This window comes from Lutjanus erythropterus, chromosome 22 (genome assembly GCF_056507025.1).
Source record: "Lutjanus erythropterus isolate fLutEry1 chromosome 22, fLutEry1.hap2, whole genome shotgun sequence".
Classification (NCBI taxonomy): Eukaryota; Metazoa; Chordata; class Actinopteri; order Lutjaniformes; family Lutjanidae; genus Lutjanus; species Lutjanus erythropterus.
Window position 1 is genome coordinate 18979576 of NC_139338.1, and position 24875 is coordinate 19004450.

Consider the following 24875-nt stretch of genomic DNA (forward strand, 5'->3'; position numbering starts at 1 on the left):
AAAACAAAGCTGGTTACTGCAGTCTGCAAAAACTCAAAATCCTGAGCCAAGATTTGCTCTTTTCATTGAGTGCTGCTTAACAGATGTCTGTGACTGGTAAACATGGCTCCTAGCTCTGAGCAAGAGTAAGCCTGAAGGTAGGGTGGGCAACTTTTTTATTCAGTCAGCCATTCAGTCAGCCAAAAAAGGACTGTGTCAAACTGACCCGGCTCGGCACCAGATAGTAGACAGACAAAGTTATGTTTGCCCTGGAACACAACTTTAATTAGTATCATTTGTGACACCTGAGTTTACCTGACTATTTAATGCCAAAATGGCTGCTGTGGAAAAAGGTCTAATAACAGCTAAAAGAAGCTGGTATTTCCCTCAGGAGCTGGTGGAGAGCAAACCAAAGATAAAAAGTAAGTCAGTATTAGAGTTTCATTCATCAGGTCACCAGAGACATGACTCCAATATGTCAATACATGTGGGAAACTTTGAGAAGGATGTAATATGTCAGTACTTTGTTTTCAGTTTGTTTCCGCTGCTCCCAAGTGGCCAAAAAAGTTATTGCAGGTTTAAGCTCAGCTTGGCAGCAACGTTTTCCCATAAGGAATTTACATCCATAGATTGTATTTTAAAAAAGCAGTCTGCTGTTTTTAAGCCTCAAGTTTGGCATTTTGGCTGCTGCCATCTTGGTTTTTTAGAGCATGAAGTGACCACATCAGGATGAGAGTGTGGAGGTGGGAAGGTCACCATGGTAGCAACTTGTCAATCACAAGTTAGCCCTGCCCCAAAGCATACCCTGTTTCATAATCTGTTTTACTCTGAGACCATAATTTACAAAAACCAATGTCAAGCTGTGCAGAAGACAACTCATACTGTAAATCAAATGAGAAGTAGGGTCATTTTCTCTAAGACTTCTATATAATCAGGCTTGTTTTTGTAGTGTCGCCCCCTTCTGGCCATTACAAAGAATGCAGGTTTAATAGAATTAAACTGTGCCACATAAATGACACAAATGTTTGTTAAACACTCTCTTTTCAACTTGAGGACAGTAATGTGTAGTGTTACCAATGAAAAAAAAGCTTTAATTCAACAAAGGCTACACTATTAGATACTCTAAGATACAAAGACAGAAAGGAGTCACCAGGTACAGTTTATTTTGTTTTTACTGACATGAAAAAACTGGAGTTAAGTCAAGGCAAATCCCTCATACATCTCATTAGACATATTCCCCAAGCTGACAAAACAAAGCGTCTTATCATACTCCACATCGTCCACAATATGAAACAACTCTTTAAAAAACATACCATACTTATATAATATAGTGACACAATTATATTTACAGTTCATTTTAATCAAACAAGCTGCCACGAAGGCTAATGCAACACAACATTTAAAACTTATCTTGAAGCAGTGTTAATTAAGAAACGTTCTATTGTGAAATATCTGTACAACTTTCATTACGTTAATATTATAGACACAAATGTGATTTGGAGGTCTGGATCATATAAAGACAAATACAACTGTAGGACACATATTTATTGTTTTATAAAAGTATCACAGTGGCTGGTTGGACGGTTCTTAAAACAAATAATATTTGATGCATAACAGTTTTAAGCTTAGAATCAAGTTTTACCAGATTTTTTTAATGCCTCTACACGACAACATTCATGACATTTGTGGCTTATAAACATAAACAGTGATTTTAGACACAAACAGTAGAGAAAATGTACAAACAGGATGACGTATATTAATGGTATATACTGTATGTTGTATATGTACACAGGCTCAGTGCTGCCATTAAAATTTGTTTTGCTACAAAAGGATTTTTTAATCCTCTAAATTTATCCAAAGTGCCCCCTCATCTTCTTCATTTATTTGCCTTTATTTTTCAGCACAATTTAAAATGGAGGAAAACAACATAGTAAAATACTGTACAAGACTCCATCTGTCCAATTTCCAAATTTCAGTGTTGACTACAGCGAGTCAAGGCAGACGGGGAGAAAATGGCACTCGAGATTATTTCGACCTGAACAATCCTGGCTAGACGGGAGCTTCGCCCACGCTCCCTGTGTGTGTAAATTCTTCATGCCCCGATGGCTTTTCAGCCTCCTGGGCGGTTGTCATCTTCCGCCAACGCTGGTCAAGGAAACAGAGTTTCATCAGTCTCACATTTGTAATAAATGCTTCACAGTTATTCTCTGAGTCCAGAGGAGGAAAGTCCAGACCAAAATGTACAGATAAATAATGTGAAATGTGAAGAAAATATGCTTTTTAGCTGTAATGTACAGCTGTAATGTACAATCAAAGGAAAAGCAAAGAGAAGTAAGGCTGGTTTAGTTTTAATTTATGTTAGGCCAGTATTTACAACTATCTTAAAATTAAGAAAGATAATTACTCTCAAACTAAATGATATTTAATTCTCTTGCATCAAAACTTAAAACTCCATTTTTAAATGTGATCCAGTTTTAACTTTAACTTTAAATTTCTTAGATGGATTGAGGACAATTATTCTCTGCTGAGTCATTTTGAGTATGCTAACTAGGCTGACCAAATGTTTAGCTAGTTAGCATACAATGTAACGCTTTTAATGTTTTAGCTAGCTAGTAAACAATGTAATGCGCTATTTGCGCTAACATAAACTGCAAACTTTAACTGTTTGCTCGGTTGCTAAAAACATTGCCTTTTTAGCTAACTAGCAAACTCTTTTTTCTCTTTACTTTTTAGCTAGCTAGTGCAGTGCAGCGAAAGTGTAGACCCTACTGATAAAGCTGTATTTAATTTTAGTTTACATCAATAAACACTCGTTTTTAATTGTGTAAACAGAGCTGTTTTGCTTTAAATCTGGATCTACTCATTTTAAACATAGCTTTGGTAAAAACTACCTTATTAGAGACACTGGAATATTAAAATGTTCTCTGGTTTTGCAGGACACAAACACTAACAAAATATTAACTGTAACAAGCTGCTGACCTTCAAAGTATACCTTCTTCCCTAAAACCAGGACAGTGATGCTGAGTTTGAGCCAAACCTATTTTTCTGTTTCTCCCTGAATGACTGCAGTCTAAATAAATAACTGCTGCCATCCTGCACCCTATCTCTCAACGATCGCCTGCACCATTTATTTTGTGTACTTTAAGTTTTTCCACCAGTTACACATCGCAGCGTCCTTCCTGCAGGGAATAGAAATTAAAAACAGTGAGTCGTGGAGGAGGTTTGTACCTGTTTGATGCTGCCCTTGGTGGTGCAGAACATGTAGATGACGTAGCCTGGGATCAGTACCATGGAGGACAGAGCCATGAACCAGCCAATCACTTGACCCCACAGCGGGTACACATACTTCCCCAAGGTCAGAGGGGTCATCTCAATGGCACTGAAGGTAAACACCCCCTAAAATAAAAACGACATGTCAATGAATCCATTTAATCTCTGGACAGTTAACCAATAACAGGATGAGATCAGCAAACATTGATCTGCTGATCAATCAATGAGGGGAAACAGTTTACTCCCTCTGTATTTATCGCTGCACCCCTAGAAAAGTATGTCAAGTATGTCGATATCTCGCTTATGAAAAACCACACTCAGGTGTTTGGATAAATACGGTTTCTCTTCATTGACTGATCCAGCTGATCTGAAAATAAATGACGTCTCCTTTCAAAGAGGTTGATAAATCCCGCCACTACGCCCCTGATCACACTAAATAACAGTTAGAATCAACAGATATTTGTTACCTTGATGTCTAAGGTAATGCCAGTGGTAGCTAGCAGCTAAGACTATGACACAGAGCTACTTTGAGCTCTGGTTAGCAGACAAAATGTTGACCTTGTTCACATCTTAGTATTGTGTGTTAGCATGCTAACCACTAACATTTGCTAATTAGAACTAAACTCTGCCATGCTAGTTGCACCTATCAGCTAAAGGTGAAACTGTACTTAAACACAGTGGTGCTTTGAGCTGAATGCTAATGTCAACATGCTAACATGCTGATGTTTAGCAGGTAAAATGTGTTCACATCTTGACTTTGTGTGTTAGCATGCAAACAGTAAACATTTGGTAATTAGCATTAAATGCAAATGGTTTTTCGGGTTGCCTTTTTGCACTGGATAATTTAAAACCTGAAGATGGGGGCATAAATTATTATTTTGTTTATTAGTAATACAGATATTGTAGTTAAGACATCCAAAGTGGCAAAAAGACTGGTTAGAAACTTGAACTTTTAGCCAAATTTAGCCCAGTTTTAACCTAAACATCTAGATGTCTTGACCTGCAAGTCATCAAATCAGTGCTTACAGGGATTCAGCTGCACTTATTTATTTTGGAAGTTAATTTTCCAGTATATATCTTCCTTTAAGAGTTCACTTCACTATCACTACAGTAGTGAAGATAGACACTGCAGTGATTTCCCAGAGGGCCTGAAGTACAAATCACTATAGAGGAAACCAGTTCAGCAAAGTCATCAATTCTCTACCTATCGGCACTTTGCTGTAGCTCGACGGGTTCATAGATCTCCTTGAGGGAGAAGGAAGCGCATGTTAGAGTTCGACTTAGAGAAATGGATATTATGGGAGGGTTAAATCGATAATCATTCCCCGCCTACCAGGCAGATGAGCGGAGTGAAGAACATCCAACAGAGCTTCCACCAGCCACATGGCCTGTAGCCGATCATGTCCTCAATGTTCTTATAAAACCTTTCAGCTCCTGTGGCATAAAGAGATGAAGACAAAGAAGAAGAGTGTGTGCGCGTGTGTTAATGTGGAGATAATAACTACAAGAACAAATCCTTATGGGGTGAAAGAGAGGGGAAGCTGATTGGATGGAGAGTCTTATCGCAGAAAGTGGAGCAGATAAATGTAATTTCCTGTTGGACAGCCACTGTGTGTGTAGGAAATCTGCATGCTTGATTCATTAGGGTGACTTAGCACAACATAGTCTTTTCGATCCAGCTTGTCTCAACTTATTTTGGCTGTGGTTACATTTGATTTCACTCTGCAGTGTTTGGTTTAAGCACGGACACAATATGAAATAGATTTCCTACCATAAAGCCAGGATATGGAGATGGTTTCGAAAAAGACGAGGAAGAGGAGGCACATCCCACTGGCGGAGTAGTAATCAAACAGCTTGAACACGTACAGACCACCCTGGGAGGTTTCAACACACAGACACACACATATCTGCTTTAGAGGCTGAATATTAACATCCCTTCTCTTTATTGAATAAAATATATATGATGAATGTACACCGCAGGTTGTTGTGAGATTGTTTTGTCATTATGTATAATGCAGGAGTGGGCTTTTTTCTCTACTGTTTGAAAATGTGCAAATACCTTATTGTATAATACTGAACTCATACGTTCATACATCCCGCAAGTTAACAGCAGTGAATTAAACATGAACTAAACAGTTTAGATCCTCTTAACGTCAGAGAATAAACATGTTTTACAGCATTTATTCATCTACAGAGATGCACAGTCCTTTCTACCTGTGTGATGTTGGAGAAGCCGATGATGAAGGAGATGAAGCAGACGATGAGGATGAAGACTTTCTTCCTCTTCCTCAGCAGCAGGGGGTATTCATCCATCAGAGCTGTGATGAAGCCTTCAACCGTGCAGAACTAATACATGAAAGTATGAAGAGACGCGGGTCAGAATTTGCTGTAGTTGAAGAGTATACAACTGATTTAGCGCTGCACATCATTAACACTGTCACTCATACTGAGAGTTTAAAAAAAAAAGTCGATGCAGCAAAAGCAGTGATATTGGGCTCTATCTTCCATCCGGTGCAAAGTGGTGCACAGCACAGCCCTCATTGTTATTTTACTAAAAAACTAAATCTGACCTTCAGTCAGCATAAGGGTTAGTAGATAATGAGTGAATTTTCATTTAAGAGAGATGCTGTGCACATTTACGCACGAGGCACAGCAGCCGTAACTTCATTGATTGGAGTAAAGCAGCTGTATAAATCCTAACCTGGTTCCTCTGTCCAGTCAATTTTATAACTATAGTTTTTAGTTTTGCTACTTATATATTAATGATATTTGCTGCAGTGATATTACTGTGCACATGGAGACATTTCAAAGGACTGAAAGCAGTGGCTCTAATCATTAAATCATCTTTTAAATTATGTTGAGCAGCGCTAGCTTTCCAGGTGATTTCTCCTCTGCTTCCACATTATATTGATGTATAAGTGTTTTCTTTAATGATTTACTTTTATGAATGTAGAGGTGGCTTTAAGTCATTTTAAATATGTCCATGTGTGCAGTAATGAGCTATGCTGCTGTGCCTTGAATGTAAATGCACACACAGCAACATTTCACCCACTTGCACTGCATGACTCCAGCATCCCTATTAACCAAAACATGGGAGAATAATTGTATTTAGTGTAAAAAATATGAATCAAATGTGGTAAAGAATTGTACGTAGTGTGCACAAATTATCCAATACATAAGAAAGGATTTTATCTAGAGTGCACAAATTAACTAAAACATTGAAAAGAACTGTATCTTGTGAGCACGCAATAGCATTTCAAGTACTTGATAGATAGTTTTTCTCTCGATGGCCACTCCAGAGCTCCGTAAGTCTTATATTTGATAAGTGTTCATTTTAATCATAGAATATTTTTTAACACAACATTGATTGCATATAAAAAAAAATAAGTAATTTGAAAATATTTTTTCAGCCCTGAGTAGTGTCCACAGATATTAATTTCAGGATGAATACAGCCCCAACAACCCTCGCCAACAGGGCAGTTCCTCATTAACTCATGGCAACACTTGCTGCTGCTTGTTAAGCTCATTGCTCTCTAGCAGTTGAATGCAATTTAAGTTTTTTCAGGCCAAAATGGCAGAGACAGACTGTCAAAAGCAAAATGTCAGATACCTTTAAACAATATTAACAAGAAAATTGCTAATAATGCTTGGCTCAGTTTGGACTTTCTGACCCGCATAATATTACCAATTACACGCGTTCGTACTTTCCAAGGAAGGAGATCATTATTTGTTTTTCCGTTATTTATTCAGTTGCTATTAACATTTACTTAAGTTGACAGAAATCTTATGTCAGCACCAGATACTCCTCCTGTTGGTTAGAAGTTGGGATTTTAATGTTATCTTGAACAGGATACTGATCTAAATAATTCTTAATGAATAATTTACTTAATAACAATAGCTTTTGTTGATATTTCAGAGAAATTAAAGCCTAAATGTAAGATAAAGAAGATAGTTAAAGTGTGTGTTGTGTGTACCTGACTGTCCAGGCCGAGCATCATGAGCATGGAGAAGAAGAGGATGGCCCACAGAGAGGACATGGGCAGCTGGGTGACGGCCTGAGGATAAGCCAAAAACGCCAGACCTGGACCTAAATGTCACACAGAAGAGACACCATTTAAAGTTCAAATGCTTTTGTCTTATTGCATTATAATGTAACCTCCTAAAATTCACAAACACATTTGAATACGTGGAAAACAGAAGAAGAAACGAGAGCACCGCACTGTTTGCTTTGTTACTCCGCTTTCTGTTTTGAATTTGACTTGTACTGGGTGAGTCAGTCTGCAACATTTGAAAACATTTCCAAGGCTGCCAAATTAAGCTCACTTGAATGCAGCGAAGGACTGAAGCAGGTCAATTTGTCTGAGAGGGCTTGTTCCATGTAAAGGTCAAATACACAGCCTGTCTCAAGTTTTAAGAACTTCCCTCTGCTATTAATAATGAAAGATGCTGGTGTCTTTTTTTATTTGAAGTGCTGTAGGGATGAGAACAGATCACTATGACTATATGCCTTTAAAATACAATAATAAGATTTCAATTGCCATCAAGACAGAAAAAGACTGAACTCTTGTCACCCATTAAATTTAGTGATTGAAAGTGCATCAATACTTTTATTTGGAAAGAAAATTAGAAGTCCGCCATTTCCACATTGATTTAAAATTTCCTTCTCACACACAAAGGGTTAACAGAAAATGATGCACGTATATAAGCTGGCGTAACTATTTTGCAATTTCATCCTGGTGATACCAGCATCATTCATCAAAAAAAGTATCTGCAAAAGATGACACGATCATTCTCTGCCTTATTTTCATCAACAGATCAGTTTCACAGACTGCAGGGAGCGATGGAGCCGCTTTATCTAGTGAGCCGCAGGAAACAACCTCCAACTCATCAGCAACAGAACCAGCTCTACTATTCTGGTCTGCTGTTGTGTGGAAAACTACTTGGGCCAATTATTGACTGACCTCTTCATTAAAGCAACGTTGTTTGGCTGCACTGTAAACAGATGCACTAGATACTTTTATGTTGTGCTGCTCAGGGAGTGTTCGCTGTAACACGAAACCTCACTTGCTGTTATCAACAGTAACCACAGGCTCAGTAAATCAGCCAAGACTGAAAAATCAAGAGTTACAACTTTAAAATATTGTACACATATATTTGTGTGTTTTCTTAGTAAGATTGTGTTGATTGTTGTTGTTGTTATGTACATTTACAAAAGAAACTTTTTTGATAATATTGTAAATCATTTTTCATCTCATGGATCCATCTTCTTAAATCTAAGGATTTGCTTTTAATTATTTTCATAAAATGAAATTTAAATTTATTGTTATTACTAATTAATGTTTGGTCTACTGGTTGAACAAAGACAAACATTGTGAAGGTGTAACTTCAGGTTCTGGGTAATTGTGACAACACTTCTCACTATTAAGTTTCACAAACCATCAATCAGTTAATCAAGATTCATTCATAACAACAATAATTAGTTGCATTGCTGTATAAAGTACTTAAGAATTCACCACAATCAGCGACAACAGTTAAATGCTCCTTATACACGGACCATTTTTCTGCAAGGAGCACTTTTACTTTTAATAGTTGAAGTACCATTTCCTGATTATATTTACATACTTTTATAATTAGTTCAGGTCCTAATACAGTGTGGTATTAATACTACACTGCTGGCATCTGAGTACTGTTGCAACCACCGTAGAAAGTCATACTATACCATTTTGCCTTGTTGGAAGCTGCACACAGCAGCAATTTTAAGACATCTTGTGCTGTTTTGTGTTTACAAACAAGTGAGAACAGTGCTGTACCTGATGCCGCTAACTCCTTGACAGGTTTCTTGGTGATATAGGACATGAAGCCCACAATGGAGAAGATGACAAAGCCGGCAAACATGCTGGTGCAGGAGTTGATGCAGCACACGATGATGGAGTCTCTGAAGAAAAAGAAATGAACAGTCGGGATGAGAAAAGCACCAACCGTCAAAGAGGGCGTTGAACAGAGCTTGTGACTGCATGTCCCTACTTGTACACGTCGTTGTGATAGGTGTTGTAGCTTCCCAGTGCGATGAGCGAGCCCAGGCCGAGGCCGTAGGAGAAGAAGATCTGAGTTGCTGCATCCAGCCACACCTGTCAGACAATAGATACACGTATGTCACGTCGGCTTGTCTATGAGCATGTTGTGTGCGACTGGATTTGAACATTTGTCCATCTTTATTTCGAGTCAGTGGTGCTAACTGTGTACCTCAGAACTGATGAGCTTATTGAAGTCTGGAGTGATGTAGAAGAGGATCCCGTCTATGGCTCCGGGAAGAGTGACCCCACGAAAGAAGAGGATGAACAGCATGAAGTAGGGATAAGTGGCGGAGAAATACACCACCTACCAGAAAGAGACAGAGAAAAACATCTTTAGTATTCAAATGAATAGAGGTCTATTCTATCAAAGCCAAAAACACACATCTGGGTTGTACAGAATTTCAAATGGAGAAAAAATTAACCAGAACAACTCATCTCTCTTTAGGTCAAAACAAGACGCAAAAACCCACAGTACACAGAGTGCTGATAAATAGCTGCTAAATACTTCTATGGCTGCTCTTTGCCAGCAGATCTTACCAGAGGATGTGGCCAGCAGTTCTGTAGCATAATGATTATGTTTAATTGGTAATGTCCGTCAAGGCCAGGGCCTTGGGGGAATTCATTTTTCTCACACACATTAAAATCCAATTATCCCTGGCAGCGAATGTGTAAATGTGTTTCTGCTCACATACATCACTGTGACTTGCTGTAATTTAAAAATCCCAGCCTGTGTGCAGGCAGAGGGAGTTTTTTTTCGATCTCTTTTCCTATCACCTCCAAATCATCCAGCAGCAGTTTGGAATTAAATAACAAATTTTAAAACTGTTTCTAATTCCCCACCTAAGTGAAATGTTGACAGAGAGATGGGATGCAGAGAGCAAAATGACAGCAGATATATAACACGGTCAACACCTATGAAGGATAAATAAATACTGAGAGATCTCTCCATCCAATAGAAAATAATTCATTAGGTCTGAGAGTCCAGAATCAATATACTATATAGACACAGTCCTCCAATCTGGGAAGCATAAGGAGCTATAAATAAACCAATCAATCCTAGACAAAAATGACCCTTCCCAAGTCCCGCCCCCTTTCTCCATTCCTGTACAGTACTTGTTTATGTTGAAAAGAAAAACTAATTTTGAAGACAGTAAAAAATGTTGCTGGGGGACCTCACATCTTTAGTTAGTTAGCTAGCTAGCTAATCTCAACCTGCTCTCATCCCAACTCCCAATTTGAGACTTTAATCTGATTGGTTGAAGTTAACCCGTGTTTCATGCAACAGACAGATGGCTCATTCGATCACTTGCCAAGTGTTTTTTGAAAGTGCCTGCCCTTTTCCAAACAGTTTCTTTGGACGACTCCCAGATGGTTCTGTGTAACAAACCATCTGGCGTGTCAGGTTATAGTTTGGGTCGGTTTAAGTGTCAAAACTACGTGGCTAGGTTTAGAAAAAAAAAACATGTTTGTTTTGCAATATTTGAGGTTACAATTACATGTACGTAACATTACTTACATTGTGTGATGTCACTGAAGTGACTCGCAAGAGAAAAGTCATATGATGCAACTCATGTGACACACATAACCTTATGTGCCTTAATTTATTTTAACAATGTTCTGGTCTGCACATGGGAAATGATTTGCTGGGTGAAAGTCATGTTTGTTTGAGCCATCCTCCAGACATGGAGTTGTCCCGCTTCATCCTATGCTGAAGCTACTGTTAGCAAAATGTTAGCTAACTAGCTACCTAACATACACCTGAAAAGTTCAAAGAGCCATCAGACATTTCAGTGTGATTTTCAGATAAATACTAATAAAAGGGAATGAGCTTAAAGAACCAATTATTCAGCTGAAAAACTTCTGTACTTGTCTGTTGGTGTCGATAAATACTCATAAGCAAATACCCAAGTATGAAAATGGTCGAGGCTCTAATGATGCCCTAGAAACACAAAGGATTAATTAGCCAGCACTCAGAGCAGTGCAACCTTGCAAATATAAATGATTTAACATCTCTCAAAGATCAGCAACTATGAAATTCTAATATCAATAAAGATTATATTATAATATTTTAGTGGACAATTGGGTTTAATGTCATCACCACTTAATCTGAAACTCTCCTTAAAGTCTGATGGACTTTTTTTGAGATCAATAGATGAAATCTTTTTTGCAAATTCAGGGACAGATCAATATCCTGAGCAGTGATGAATAATATCTGACTGAGCTGCGACTCATGTCAATGTGTTTTGTGGCTACAAACAAACAGGGGATCAGGGAGAAGAAGGGGCTTAAACGATCCAGTAACAGATCACACACATGTCCTCAAGCCTGACATGACTTTGGTGCAAGGAGACACCTCAATGACAAAACAAACCAATTACAGAAGCTCAGCTCTTGTATCAATGTCTGTGTGTGCCATGTGGTTTAATAGATTATTGCAGTGGCGGTGCTCTGCCCTGCATGTTTTAGATGTTTCCCTGCTCCAACACAACTGATTCAAATGAGCAGGTTTTTATCAGGCTTCTGCAGAGGCTCGATGACGAGCTGATCATTTGAATCAGGTGTGCTGAAGCGGCAGTGGGCCCTCAGGACCAGAGGACATCAACACAGGATTAATAGACCACATGAAAACCTCTGGCTTCCTGTGAAATATATAGATTGATTACAATAGATTACAAGATCCTGTGGATTACACAGCGGCACATGACCTTGACCCCAGTTACATTTCCAGTTTTCTTGTCCCATATTCTCAGCTTCTTATCCGTTACCTGTTCGAGCTTTGAAACCAAGGTGACCGTGTCTTTGCTGTTTTAGCCCCAACTGGAGAGTCTTTGGACTGTTTTAAGTGGCTTCTACAAAACATCTTTATGTTTTCATTTATTGTGCTGTCTTCTATATTGTCATTATATTTTAGGTTTTTTCTATTTTTCATGGACCTGTGTGAAGCACTTTGTAACTGTGTGTGTTTCAAAAAGCCCTAAATAAATAAAGTTTTACTTACTTACGCTCTTAAAGGGACCGTTCGGATATCAGCCGGAGAGATGTCTGCCTTCTCTCCAACATAATGGGACCAAATGGCACATACTTACTCCATACGTACTTACTACTGGAATTACTTTTCCTTTTTACTAGACAGAAAGTAGTTCCTACATGAAACTGCTCACAGCAAGGTCTGTGGATTATCTCGAGTAATTGGGCCATGATTTTTAGAGAGAGACACTGGTTTTTTAATTTTTCAAATGTATTTTTTGGAGTCTGAGTTTGAAATATCGTCATAAGAAATATTGATGTTTTTAGATGTCTAGGTTGTGTAGCAGCTTTTAGATTTTTTATGGATCTGTATCACAATAAAATAAAGTTACACTCAGATATTTGTTGGGTTCAGAGATTGCTAAAACTTAAAATGCTGGTGGTTCTATGAATGTCTGTATAAATTTTCATGGAAATCCATTCAAAAGTTGTTGAAACACTTCATAATCCGCCAACAAAGACAGCAGTTCTTTCTCCTGCACAGCTCTGTGTCCTGTCGTTTTTACAGGATTAAAACTTAAAAATATGCAAAACTGTGTGATGTAGCAGGAGTCTGACCTTCCCCGTCCACTCCACTCCTTTCCAGATTGAGAAATAGACGAGGACCCAGGCCAGCGCCAGAGTGCCCACCAAGGGCCAGCGAAGCTCTCCGGGCTCCTCCAGTCCACCAGACAGCTGGTGCATGTTACGCCTGCAGGACCGCACAGGCACAGATGAACACAAATAGCTTCCAGAAATAGCTTCGACACTTACAGAGCATCTTGTACACACATGCACATACTGTACGAGTGGAACAGTTTTTGCAGACTTACTCCCAGAACTCGGTGACAGCGCTGGTCAGGTTGGTGGTGTCCGTCAGACTGTAGTTGGAAAAACATTTCTCTGTGTTCCAGGGGTTATCACAGCTTTGCCAAGGCAGCTCCTGCACACAAAACATGAACAAAATAAGCTCCAGTGGCACAAAAATGCAGTGAAATATTTCACAGTTTTGGTTTCTGTATTATAGCACAAGCTTGGATTTATCAGATGTAGCATTTTAATAAACACATGAACCAACAGGATTAACACGGGAACTTCGATCGTGTATCCTTGACTCTCCACAGCACCCGGTTTTAATGAGCCAACCATGTTTTTTCAGCCTTCAGATAAAAATACAACAATGAATGATACATTTTTTTGATCCCTGCTTCTCAATCCTCCATTTTTCCCACCACAGGAGCCTCAGGCACAATGCCTGCAAAGTCTTTAAATTTCTTCCACCGGGCTTCTTTGAGGCGCCCGGTCACACAGAGACATTCAAAAGCAGAGTGAGAAAAGCCCAGACAGAGAAGGACGGAAAGGTATTGTAGAGATGGTGAACAAGGTCAGATTTTCTCAATGTACATGAGGTGATGATGACAGGGAATCTGAAATTACTGATTTTCTGACCACTTATATCAGCACATCGTCTGTGTCGGCGATTTAAAAGCTTTAAATGAAATATCACATCAGCCCAAAACATTTCTGCAGATATGACTGGACGATAAAATGTCAAAAAAAATAATAATCAGTAGTAGTTTTTTCATTTTACCCAGCGAATTTGTATATTTTGAAAAGTATTTTATCTGCATCATCCAGTGGCCACTCATGACAAGAGTAGGCATAATAAAATGCAAGAGGGACTTGATGTTCTCTGCAATTCGGTGAGAAAAAAACCCCTGCAATCTCTCTGCAATAATCTAATAGTGTGTATCCCTCATAAAACTGCAAGACCCCCAAAACATTGAGCTGAAAGACACAGCATGCTCTGAAGAGCTGAGGCTGTCCACAGAGCTGAATGATAATTCTGTGCAGGTTCGTCACTACAGACGACAACTTTCTCATTGATAATGTGGAAATACTACTTTAATAATCTTTGATTTTACCGCTCAAGTCTTCTGTATTACCTTCTGTGTCTTTGTCAGGCAGGTCAGACTTATTTCTGCTTTCTTTCTTTCTGTTTTTGCAACATTTATTTATTTAATTTTTACTTGTAGAGGGCCATAAACCAATGCCACACACCACAGTATTTATAGCAGTATAATATTTTAGTTCATTTGCAATGGCCATCCTTAGATAGGCTTTTAAAATACATAAAACTCAATAATAAATACGTACATTAAGAATACAAAAGAAAAAACAGACAGAACAATGCAAGACACAAACTATAGCATCATAAATCTTCATGACTGATGCCTCCTCAAAAAGTTTATTACATTTTTTTTTTGAAAAATGTTTAATCAGTTATCAAACTTGTTGGCACTTATTCTTTTCTGACAAGTGGATTAGTCTTTTCTGCTCTTCTTAAAATGCACAGATCTGTAGTTCAGGTTTGCTCCCTCACGACTGACTGTGCAACATACCGAACCAAAGGAGTTGAACAGGTAGTAGAGAGCCCAGGCGATGATGATGATGTAGTAGATGTTGAGCCAGAAGGACAGAACCACTGCAGCTAAACCAACACCTGAGGAGGGAAAAGGCACAGACATCCGCATGTTACAGGACAATTACTCTATATGTCAGTTAACATGCAAAGAAAAATGTAACCTAAAATGTAACCAGGAGGAGCAGCAGAGCAGATGGCAGAAAAAAAGAAGCGTTACTCAGCACGTTGCGATCTTCATCATCCTCATCATTGCTATTTTGTTATTTCCTGTTGTTTACTCGCCCTCGGCTTTGAGTATCAGTTGGCACAGCGGCGCGCTCACTATCACTGCTGCCGTCTGTGCTGGCGGGAGATAAAATGTGCTTCAGTCGAGCTCTTTGAGCTCAGAGGCAGTGGTAATAATTGCCACCAACGAGAACTGGCTTAAATGAAAAAAAAAAAAGTTGTCAACAAAACGATTATCTTTTTTTTTTTTTTTTTTTTTTGTGGTTCTGCACCTCTCTGGTAGCTTTTTATCTTGGTCATTTTGTTGAAATGCTTTTAGTATTCAAGTATCATCAAGGCAGATTTTAATTGTCTGTCACCAAAAGAGAATTAATTTGAATATTAGTGCATATTATTGGTGACTTACTGTCCTGTTACCAGCTACTTTCGGTGACTCAAATTTTGTGTGTGAATTTAACGGAGTGCGTGCAAAAAGTAATACTGCAGTCCAAATATTGAGTTGGAGCCATAGATAGTACACTATATTAGTGGGGTTGTTTCCACCCGCCCACTCATGCCCAGACTCGAGGAAGCTCAGGCGGGCTGCAGGAACGCTGCAGGAGTGCAAGACGAGAGCAGCATTGTAAAGTAGTCCTTCACTGTCGCATGATCAGCTGTTTTTGTCTGTCATTGTAAAGTTAAACCCATAATCCATACACACTATGAGCTGCCTGCTAGACTCCATCAACATAATGCTCAATTTAACTGTTATTAATGATTTCTCACGACTCATAAATGGACACTTACTCATTCAGCAAACATTTGGCATTAATATGAACTATAATTACCATGTAAAAGGCAAATAATAACAATCTTAACATGTTTCCTTGATCCCTGATGACATGTTGTGGTCATTTTATCATTTACTACAGTAAATATATTACAGACTTCTCCTTTAAACTGTATAACATCAGACATACATCTTCCTATTTAAATCCGCGCCTTACCTTTCATCATTGGTATGAGTCTCCACACCCCGAGTCCTCCCACTGAGGTGAACTGTCCCAGAGACGTCTCCAGGAGGAAGAGGGGAATCCCAGCAAACACCAGGGTCATAAAGTACGGGATCAGAAAGGCCCCTGATGGATCAACACAAAGTAGATAAAACAAAATATGTTTGGAATTAGAAGGACTTCATGTTTGAAACTAATTACATAAATTCTAAGATTGCTGAGGTACAATCAAGAGGTTTTTTAAAAGTTTTTTTCTAAGCAATATTAATTCAAACATGTCAGAATAATGTTCACAGTGCATTTTATCAGACTGATTGACAGCTCATAATATAATTTAGAGACTGGATGAAACCAAATATTTGATTTGAACAAACTGATTTACTTTAGACTGTAAAAGAAATGAAATATTGCTGTAACATTGTGGAAAAATTACATCTCCCTTTCTCCAATTCTTTAAACCACAGCTCCTGTTTGCATTTTATTATTTGCATTTTATGAAAAATGCTAGCAGACAGTCTTGTTTAAAAGATTGTGCGATATTTATGCAGATGACACACGTTTTCCAGAGAATATAGTCCTGCTCAGAGAGAAAGTTGTACCACTGATTAAAAAAGTTTCTGTAAATGTTAATGTGCTGCTGAGGACCTAATTCTAATCAACTGTTTTCTTAAAGGGCAACTTCAGTCAAATAACCTGTGAAATATGTTCCTCTATTGGTTTTATTAATTAAAGCTTATGAGCAGGGCATGTGGGGAGCAGTTTGAGGTTTGTGAGACTAGGAAAAGGTTAGCTTTAGAGGTAGTAAAGTCAAGGCGGCAGCAGAGATTAATAGGCTTGTCTGAGAGCAAAGGCCACTACAGATAGTAAAAAACAGAGAGCAAGGAATGAGCTGGGGAAGCATTTGTAAGTCTGGAGGGAGAAAAGTGTCACTCTAAAAAGGGACTAAGAGGGAGTTAGAGGCTTGCTTCGAAAAGCTGCATACAGACAGAGACAGAGGCAGGTTTATCACTAGATTTACCCCCACTGGAGGCAATAGACCCCCCAATGGATATTAATGCCCTCACTTCAGCCAAAGTACTTTTTGAAGAACCAAAAAGTTCCTTCAGACTGTTGTTTGTGTTTCCACAGCAGTCTAAAGTCACACGAAGATTTGGCAAATTAGTCCACTGACGTATGAAAAGACTGTTTTTTCATTGTTGCATCAACGATGAGGCTATATCATGTGACAGACGTGGGTCATTATTTGTGCAACACTCCGACAACAGTAAGCATGGAAGAAAGTCAAGCTTTGCTGCAGATCGGCATTTCCAATTCCCGATCAATTGCCAGTCTCATTCTCAGCAAATAAGGTTTGGACTCTCCGTCTGTTGTACGCTTTTTTCTATAATTGCGACTGCAGATTTTTCAAAATGGTGGCTCAAATAAAACAAATGTGAATACTCAACCGATCAGAAACGTTCAGCACTGCAAGCCACATCCCAAAAGTTCCTGTACTTGTGGGAAGACTTTGGAATAGAAATGGTCATCAGGGTGGGCTTTAAAGTAAAAGGTTTAATACAGATGAGGACACAATTCCAACAGTATACCAGTTAAAAGTTAAAGTCAGCAGTGTGATGCTCAGTGATAAGGAGCAGTTCCAGGAAATGAGACGGCAGATTGTAGATTGTGGAGTACAGAGAGGTCAGGCCTTCCAGGCAAGCTCAAACTGTAGTATCTGCGGTTTGGTCTGTGATTGTTGTGCCCCCCACCTCAAAAGGTAGAGAAGCCATAGAGAATGATTAGCTCTTACATTAGAAAGTGTCTGGGAACCCCGAGCAGCTGATGCAGCGTCCTCCTGTATAGACAGGGGATTTTGGACCTATAAACAGTTTAACAGAGGAGCTTAAATGCTCAAAGCGAGGCTGGAGATGATGTTGTCAGAGTCTGGCAATACAGAGTACAGAGCACAGCAGTGCCAGCAGGGAGGAAGTGGAACCCAAAGGAGCCATTTTTACAAGCTTGGGCAGGCAGCACAGGGATGTTAGGCAGGTACAGCACAGGCATGGTGGGGACTGAGCATAGCACAGGCTTCATGGAGCGATGGCAATTAGCAGGCAGCTTGACATGAGGTGGTACACAGGATTGTGTTGTAAGATGAGGTATCTGAGGGTGATTATTTCAGCCAAGTCTCACAGTACTATAGGGCAGACCGACTACAAGACACACCCCTGAAATAGGTGCAGTTTAGGCCACGTTTAGCTAACTACATGGCTAGGCTCAGGCACAAAAACTTTTCGTTTATGATCAAAAACCTAATGTTAATCCAGCAGATTATCTCAGAGGGTACTTGCTTGAATAAGGGTTGGGTACTGTTACTCAAAACCTTTAAAGGTATCAATCAAAATAACCAAGTACCAAAAGGTATCAATACCAGCCAGACGTTTTGGTGATTTTGGTGCTGGTAAACCGTCTAATTCAGTGTTTGCAGCTTGATAACTGGGGGAAACTGCTACTTCTGTGGCTAAAATGCACACGCAGCTAACTTTAAAGTGACTGAAGGTTGTGTCTTTTTTGTTCCGTTACTCACCTCCACCATTCTTGCCACACAGATAAGGGAACCTCCAGACGTTTCCCAGGCCGATGGCGTATCCCACACACGACAGCAGGAAATCAAACTTTCCCTTCCAGCTTCCTCTGTCGGGTGGCTCTTCCTTCTTCTTCTTCTCATCTGCAGGGGGCGCCACAGGATCCAGCTCCTCAAAGGGAACCGCTTGTTTGACCTCTGTTGGGGAGTTTAAGTCCACTGTGCTCTGCCCAGTCTTCCCCATGGTGGGACCACTACAGACCAGTGGGGTCGGGAAGTCACTCGGTCCTCACAGCCTGTAATGGTGACGAATTAAAGTCTCTGTTCCCGTCCGGCTGAGACGCTCACACTGAGTTTGGTTCTAGATTTGACAGATTCAGGATGTGCGGACACTGAACGTGCAGAAAATCTGTAGACAGAAGGAGAGTACAACAGTTTTGTTATAACAATTATCCTTATGGCCAATACTACAGTTTTTTTTCGTTGTGTTTGGCAGTGTTTTAGTGGAGGGGAGTATGACTCAAATTACAATTTAATGATGTTGAGGCATTTTTATGGTCTTTTACAGCCATTTTATGAACTCGGGCAACCATAAAGCTCCCAAAACTAAAGCTAACGGCCGCCACGTAAATCAGTGAGACAATATAAAAAGATTGTGCACAAGCAAAGATGAATGAGGAAGGAAGAGGTGAACCAGATAGGACGCATGCTCCCCTTCATAGATGATGCCTGACCTTCCTCCAACTCAACGTTACCTCTCCATCAGTGGTAACAGTTATCGTTCTCTGGAGGCTCAGACATTCTCAGTGCTCTCCTTTGGGGATCCTTTTCTTTCCAGGAAGGCTGGGGAACCAGAGATTGGGATGGTGTGTGTTTGTTTGTTTTACAGCCCGCTACACAGCAGATTTTCTGCATTTTAATATCTCTCCCATTACACGAAACTATGACTTTTCCCCCAGAAGTGGGCGTGGCTTTGCTGACTCGGACCGGATGATGTGTTCCTGGTCTGATGTATGGTTGCTCCTCACATCAACAGTGATTTTCAGCTTTTTTCTGACTTCTTGAACTGAAACAGTCAACTCGAGAGTGACCTTATGCTCAGCTGTGACTTCTGACCTCTGATGTAAATGAAACGCACCCTCAGTACAGGCGAGTACCGGCCCGTAGAACCAGAAGGGTTCCAATCAAGGCGCACATGAGAGAGTGTTTAAATGAGTGTCTTGAAACTTTCGGTTTTGGTCTGGAAACAGTAAAATAGGTAAGTCAATAAGTGTGTCTCTAACCGGGCCAGTTAGCATTACTGAAACTGCTAACTGTAGCATGAACCAAATGAACTTTATTTGTTTAGCACCTTTTGTACAATAAATGCAGCCCTAACTGCTTTACAACAAAGGAATACATACATCACATAAAAAAAAGACAGAATGAACATAAAAGCAGGAATAAAATGGCAAAAATAAAAAAAATCCACATGTAAAAATAAGATTAGAATAGAGAACATGTTCACAGGGATAAAACCCACTTAAATATGAGTGAAAGTAATATTTTAAAAAATTAAAGATAAAAAATAGAATTCGTAATAAGATGAAAAATAAAACCTTTTGGGATAATAATAATAAATTAAAGTTAAACATGGAGCATCAAGGAAAATACATCATTTTAAGAGAAGTGCAGAAGTGTGTAAGTGCAGAGCTAGAAGATGATTGATGGTCTGTTCATGCACAGATATGGTCTTTGGTTGTTGTGAAAAGATACCTGCCAGTTTTATTTTTGTACGTTTCACACGTCCGTGGTAAACTTTTGCAGAGCCGTATGCTAACACGACATGTTATCTGAATGATTCATGACTGAGACGGTGTTGGATCTCTCTGTGTTCGCTATAAACAGTTGAAACTTGACTGTAAACACAAAATTGCTATCTTCCCAGACATTAAAAAAAACCCCAAAGATATTCACTTTGCAATTATACAAAACAGAAAACTAACTATTGATTGACTCTGATGGGTTTTTTTTAATTGCTTCTTAAATACCGGAATAATATCAACAATAATGACTTTATTGTTTTAGCTTTCTTTTGCTATATTGCCTCCTGGGAATCCTGCTCTTTTGCTCTGCCTGTCAAAGCACATTGCAAACTAAAGGTGCTACAAAAATAAAGCTATTATTATTATTATTATTATTATTATTGACTAAATTATATCCATCTGTAGTCTGAGGCCTGTCAGACACATTTGAGGTTGATATTTTTATACACAAAAACACTGATCAAATATATACTTATATTCAACATAAACACAAGCACCAATAATCTGAAAGCAGTAAGAATGTCAGTCTATTTTTTGTTTAAATCATCTGTAAACATACACTTTTCAAAAACATGTTTTCAGAGGTGCTGAAATATTGTTAAGAAAGTCACGTTATAAACTTTTCTGGTTAAGAGCCCTGAACCTTGTAAACGCAGCAGACACTCCACGTGATTGACGACTAAAGCGTTTGAACTTTGGAGTAACACCGTTTTTTTTAAAAGCCAGCGGCCTGCGCAACAAATATTAATGAAGAAGGTGTTGACACGCGTTAATATCCGCACCTATCTCTTGTTTATCGGAGCTTAATTGGGCATTTTCACGTCTTTTCAAGAGCTGCTTTCTGACTCAGAGACTGAAACGTGCATGTTTGTTTTTTATGTTCTCCTCACACGGTTCTACAAAGTAAATTCACTTTCTAACCACATACATTTTAAAGCAGACTTTTGAAGTTGTCAAAGGATGTTTTTTTATGTTCCTGGGACAAAAACATGCAGAGATTTCAGAGTTGTTCAGTGAAAAATCTGTTTTATACCACTGACAGGATTGCAGGGGCCCTAAAAATCATATTTTTGTTATATTAAATAAATCAGGGAGTTATAATTACACACATGAAAGTTTTTTATTTGATTATAGGTATCCATGTGGGTATGTCACATATTCAAGCTAAAAAATAGCAGAGAACAAGCACCACTGGTCTGATTTGAGCAGGCAGAGTCCAGGTCAGCCTTTAGGACACTGCACCGTACGAATCACTGACAGTGACACACCCCCCCGAACTCACCTTTTCTTTCCACTCCACCGCATTCAAGCTCATGGTGCCTCATCATGATACCAAAAGATGGGAGACGTTTCATAAATACAAGGATTTGCTGCATTTCATTTAATTATTTTGAATATTTTATGGTTTTTTAAAAAATAATTTTGAGGGTTTTAGACAAAAAACATTGTGAGGGTGTCACTTTGGGCTCTGACAGCATTTCTCACAATTTTTTTTATAATTTTTCCCAACAAATAATCAATTGATTAATCATATAAACTGAGCTCCACCTCAGCTAACTACAACAGTAGAATGTTTTCACTTTAATGCATCAGTCATAATAATCTGATGATATAATATATAACAGTTTTTCTGCATTGAGGACCATTACTTTTAATATTTAATATGCATTTTCCTGAATATACTTATATACTTCTACATTTTCAGTGCAGGACTTTTGCAGTGTGGTATTAGTACTCATGATCTTCCCAGACTGTCACGTGGTCAGGAAGTTAACTGGGAGGAAGTTGTTTGATGATGATTAGCAAATATTGATTGACCCAGAAATCGTCCACACCCCTTTTGCTGATACAATCAAATATATTCAGATATTATTCAAGGGAATTTCACTGCTTATCTTCACACACAGAGGAGCTTTGAAACAGCAGGATCACGCTGGGCTTCCTCTTCATATTATTCTTCTGCATACTTAATCTTTAATCATGTTACACTGATATAAAAAAGCTGCTGTACTTTACTATCCGCCTGATTCATTCTGCCCAGATGTACAGTATATTCATGTTCAATAACAATTTGCCGTGATGAAACGCCTTTGCTTGATTTAATAGATGCGTCATTTATGTCTAACAGCTTTTGATGATGTTGATGAAAATGAGTGTTGCCAAAGTGCAATGTATGTATATATGCAATGGACACAGATGGCCCTTATTCAAAATTCAAAAAAAGTGCAGTGTAATGGAAAAAGTCAGAGTGATAAGTTTAAAGCAGCGACTGTGATGTTTTGTATAATCAATATCAAACAAACTCTCTCCCGCTGCAAAATAAGTTATACTCCACAAAAAGCAATCAACTTCAATTGGGCATCCTACTGTGAAATGATCAAAATGTACTTTCAAATTGTTGTCTAGGTGAGTGTGTGGGTATCTGCTTCAAAAGCATACCAATAATATGAAACACATCAGAGATTCCCTTTGAGGATATCATCCATTTAGATTCAAAGTAAATCATGGTGTTTATGACAGGAGAGACTTTAAGATGCCGATTTTTATTTTGCCTTCGTGTTGCAGGAAGATTGTGTCTCCCTCAATAATTACAGCAAAAGCTATTAACAGAGACTTTCATCCAGGTAATGAATTCACATGCATTAGCATATTTATGTTTAGGTAGATGCTATTTGCACCTGGGGTGGATTAGACAATGTGGCTATTTACACTTGGGTGTCTATAGCCTAGGTGAGCCAACAGTGCTGTTTGTACCTATGGTGTAAATAGCCTTACACCCACACGGCAGAGAGAAACCTTAATCTGCACAAACCTAACTAAGTAGTTTTGTATCCTAAACCTAAGTAGTTTTGTTCTCTAAACCCGACCAAGTAATGTTGTGACTAAAACTGACCATGCTGTTGTGTTGCCTAAACCAAATCAAGTAGCTGAGTTGACTAAAACTAGCCAAGTAGTTGTGTTGCTTAAACCAAACCAAGAGGTTGTGTTGCCTAAACCTAATTAAGTAGTTTTGTGGCCAAAAACAGTATCAAGTAATTGTGTTGCCTAACTTGTTGTGGACATACTATACTGTTACTGAACAAATTCAACTTAACTTGTGCTGGGAAACAGAGATTTTGAAAACAGATATTGGGAGGAATCATTAAAATGGGTCGACTTCTCTTCATCACGTGCTGCTGTCCTGGCAATGATTCAATCGAATATTTTGCATAGAATTCCTTTTAGTGAATCCAGGCTAGCTGAAATTTACCCAGGCTTAGATCTTAGGTGTGACTCATATGTTTGGTCATGCTCTGCTCTTCAAAAGTTATTGCTCTTTTGAATTTCAGCCCCCTTTCATATGTCTTAAGGGTCCACATTAAACCAAATCTACAAAGTGCTATCTTTGGAGTACCCAATAATTTGTTCTTAGCCCTGAATACTAAACAAAACCAAATCTTATTGCATTCACAACTCTTTTGGATTGCTGAATCTCCCTCATCACCATCACTTTACAGATGGTTAAAAGATAGAGTGTCACTATTTAACCCGAGATAGAAACTAAATATACTTTGAGAGGATCAACAGAAAGTTTTTATTCACAGTAGCAGACTTTCCTATGTTATTCTCCAAACCTGTCTGCATTAAATCGGAGATGGTGTTGAAAGATGTGCTTTAATTATGCCAAATATGTCGTGATTCAGCTATATCCTTGTGTTTTTTTTTATTCTCATTGTTCAGTGCTCTGGCCTGTGAGTCTTAATGATAGAACACTGTAAAACTTCACCAAACTATTTTTTTTTTTTTAGAAAAATATTATTTTCTGTTGCTGTTGCTGACTTGATTGATGTCAATCCGTAAACCTACTATAAACAGAAAAGACTGAGACGTGGTACTTTTGTGTAGTGGGTTCATGTTGTGTCTGTACCTACATCCCCTGTAATAAGAATACTTTAAAGAAGAACAAGAAAATTTAACTTATTCAATGGCAGACAGTTTTAAAGCAGAGAAAGGAGGAGCGGGATGAAGTGAATCCTACCTGATAGTCTTTCTAAGTCCTTCGTCAGGTCATCAGCTTCAGTTCTCTACACCAGTGGCGCCACAAAAGTCCCAAAACTTCAGCTTAACATCCAAGGGGAAAACGATCATCTTTGTGTCAGCTGTGAAAAGCTTGAAGCTGGCTCTCCAGGCCCACAGGAAGCCACAGTGTATCTGCAGCCCGAAAAGCCCTTTTTGATTTTGCAGCTCTTTCCTGTACGCTGTATTTTGGAGGACCTGTGGCTGTTCCTGCAGCTGGTATCGAGTGGTTGATAATAAAGTTCGACCTGTGTGTCTGCTTTGATTACTGCTCAGCTCTGACTAGTGAGGCCCCGAGGCCATGGGGGATATGTCAATCGCCCAACTCTGGTGGGGAACTCTGCAGTGTGTGTTTGTGCTTTGAGCGCTTGTGTTTGTTTGCGCCCGCCGAGGTCAGCTCTTGCCAGCGCCGTTACCATGGTATTTCCCAACAGAGAAGGGCCGGATCAGTGAAAGAGCTCGTGGAGTTTTGGAAAATGA

General features: G+C 39.0%; 1 protein-coding gene across 1 annotated transcript; it reads right to left on the minus strand.

The window, feature by feature from the left end:
- Nucleotides 1–1125: 1125 nt before the first annotated feature.
- slc6a1l (solute carrier family 6 member 1, like) lies at nucleotides 1126–24620 on the minus strand. Its single transcript, XM_084711499.1, has 15 exons — nucleotides 24358–24620; nucleotides 18538–18943; nucleotides 15966–16097; nucleotides 14732–14832; nucleotides 13163–13272; nucleotides 12909–13041; nucleotides 9493–9627; nucleotides 9274–9377; nucleotides 9060–9184; nucleotides 7224–7336; nucleotides 5464–5595; nucleotides 5021–5123; nucleotides 4583–4683; nucleotides 3208–3375; nucleotides 1126–2124 (listed from the first exon to the last, which is right to left on the minus strand). Exons 2-15 carry the CDS (start codon nucleotides 18776–18778, stop codon nucleotides 2029–2031), a joined length of 1794 nt encoding a protein of 597 aa, XP_084567625.1. The 5' UTR covers nucleotides 18779–18943; nucleotides 24358–24620; the 3' UTR covers nucleotides 1126–2028.
- Between the last annotated feature and the right edge of the window lie 255 nt (nucleotides 24621–24875).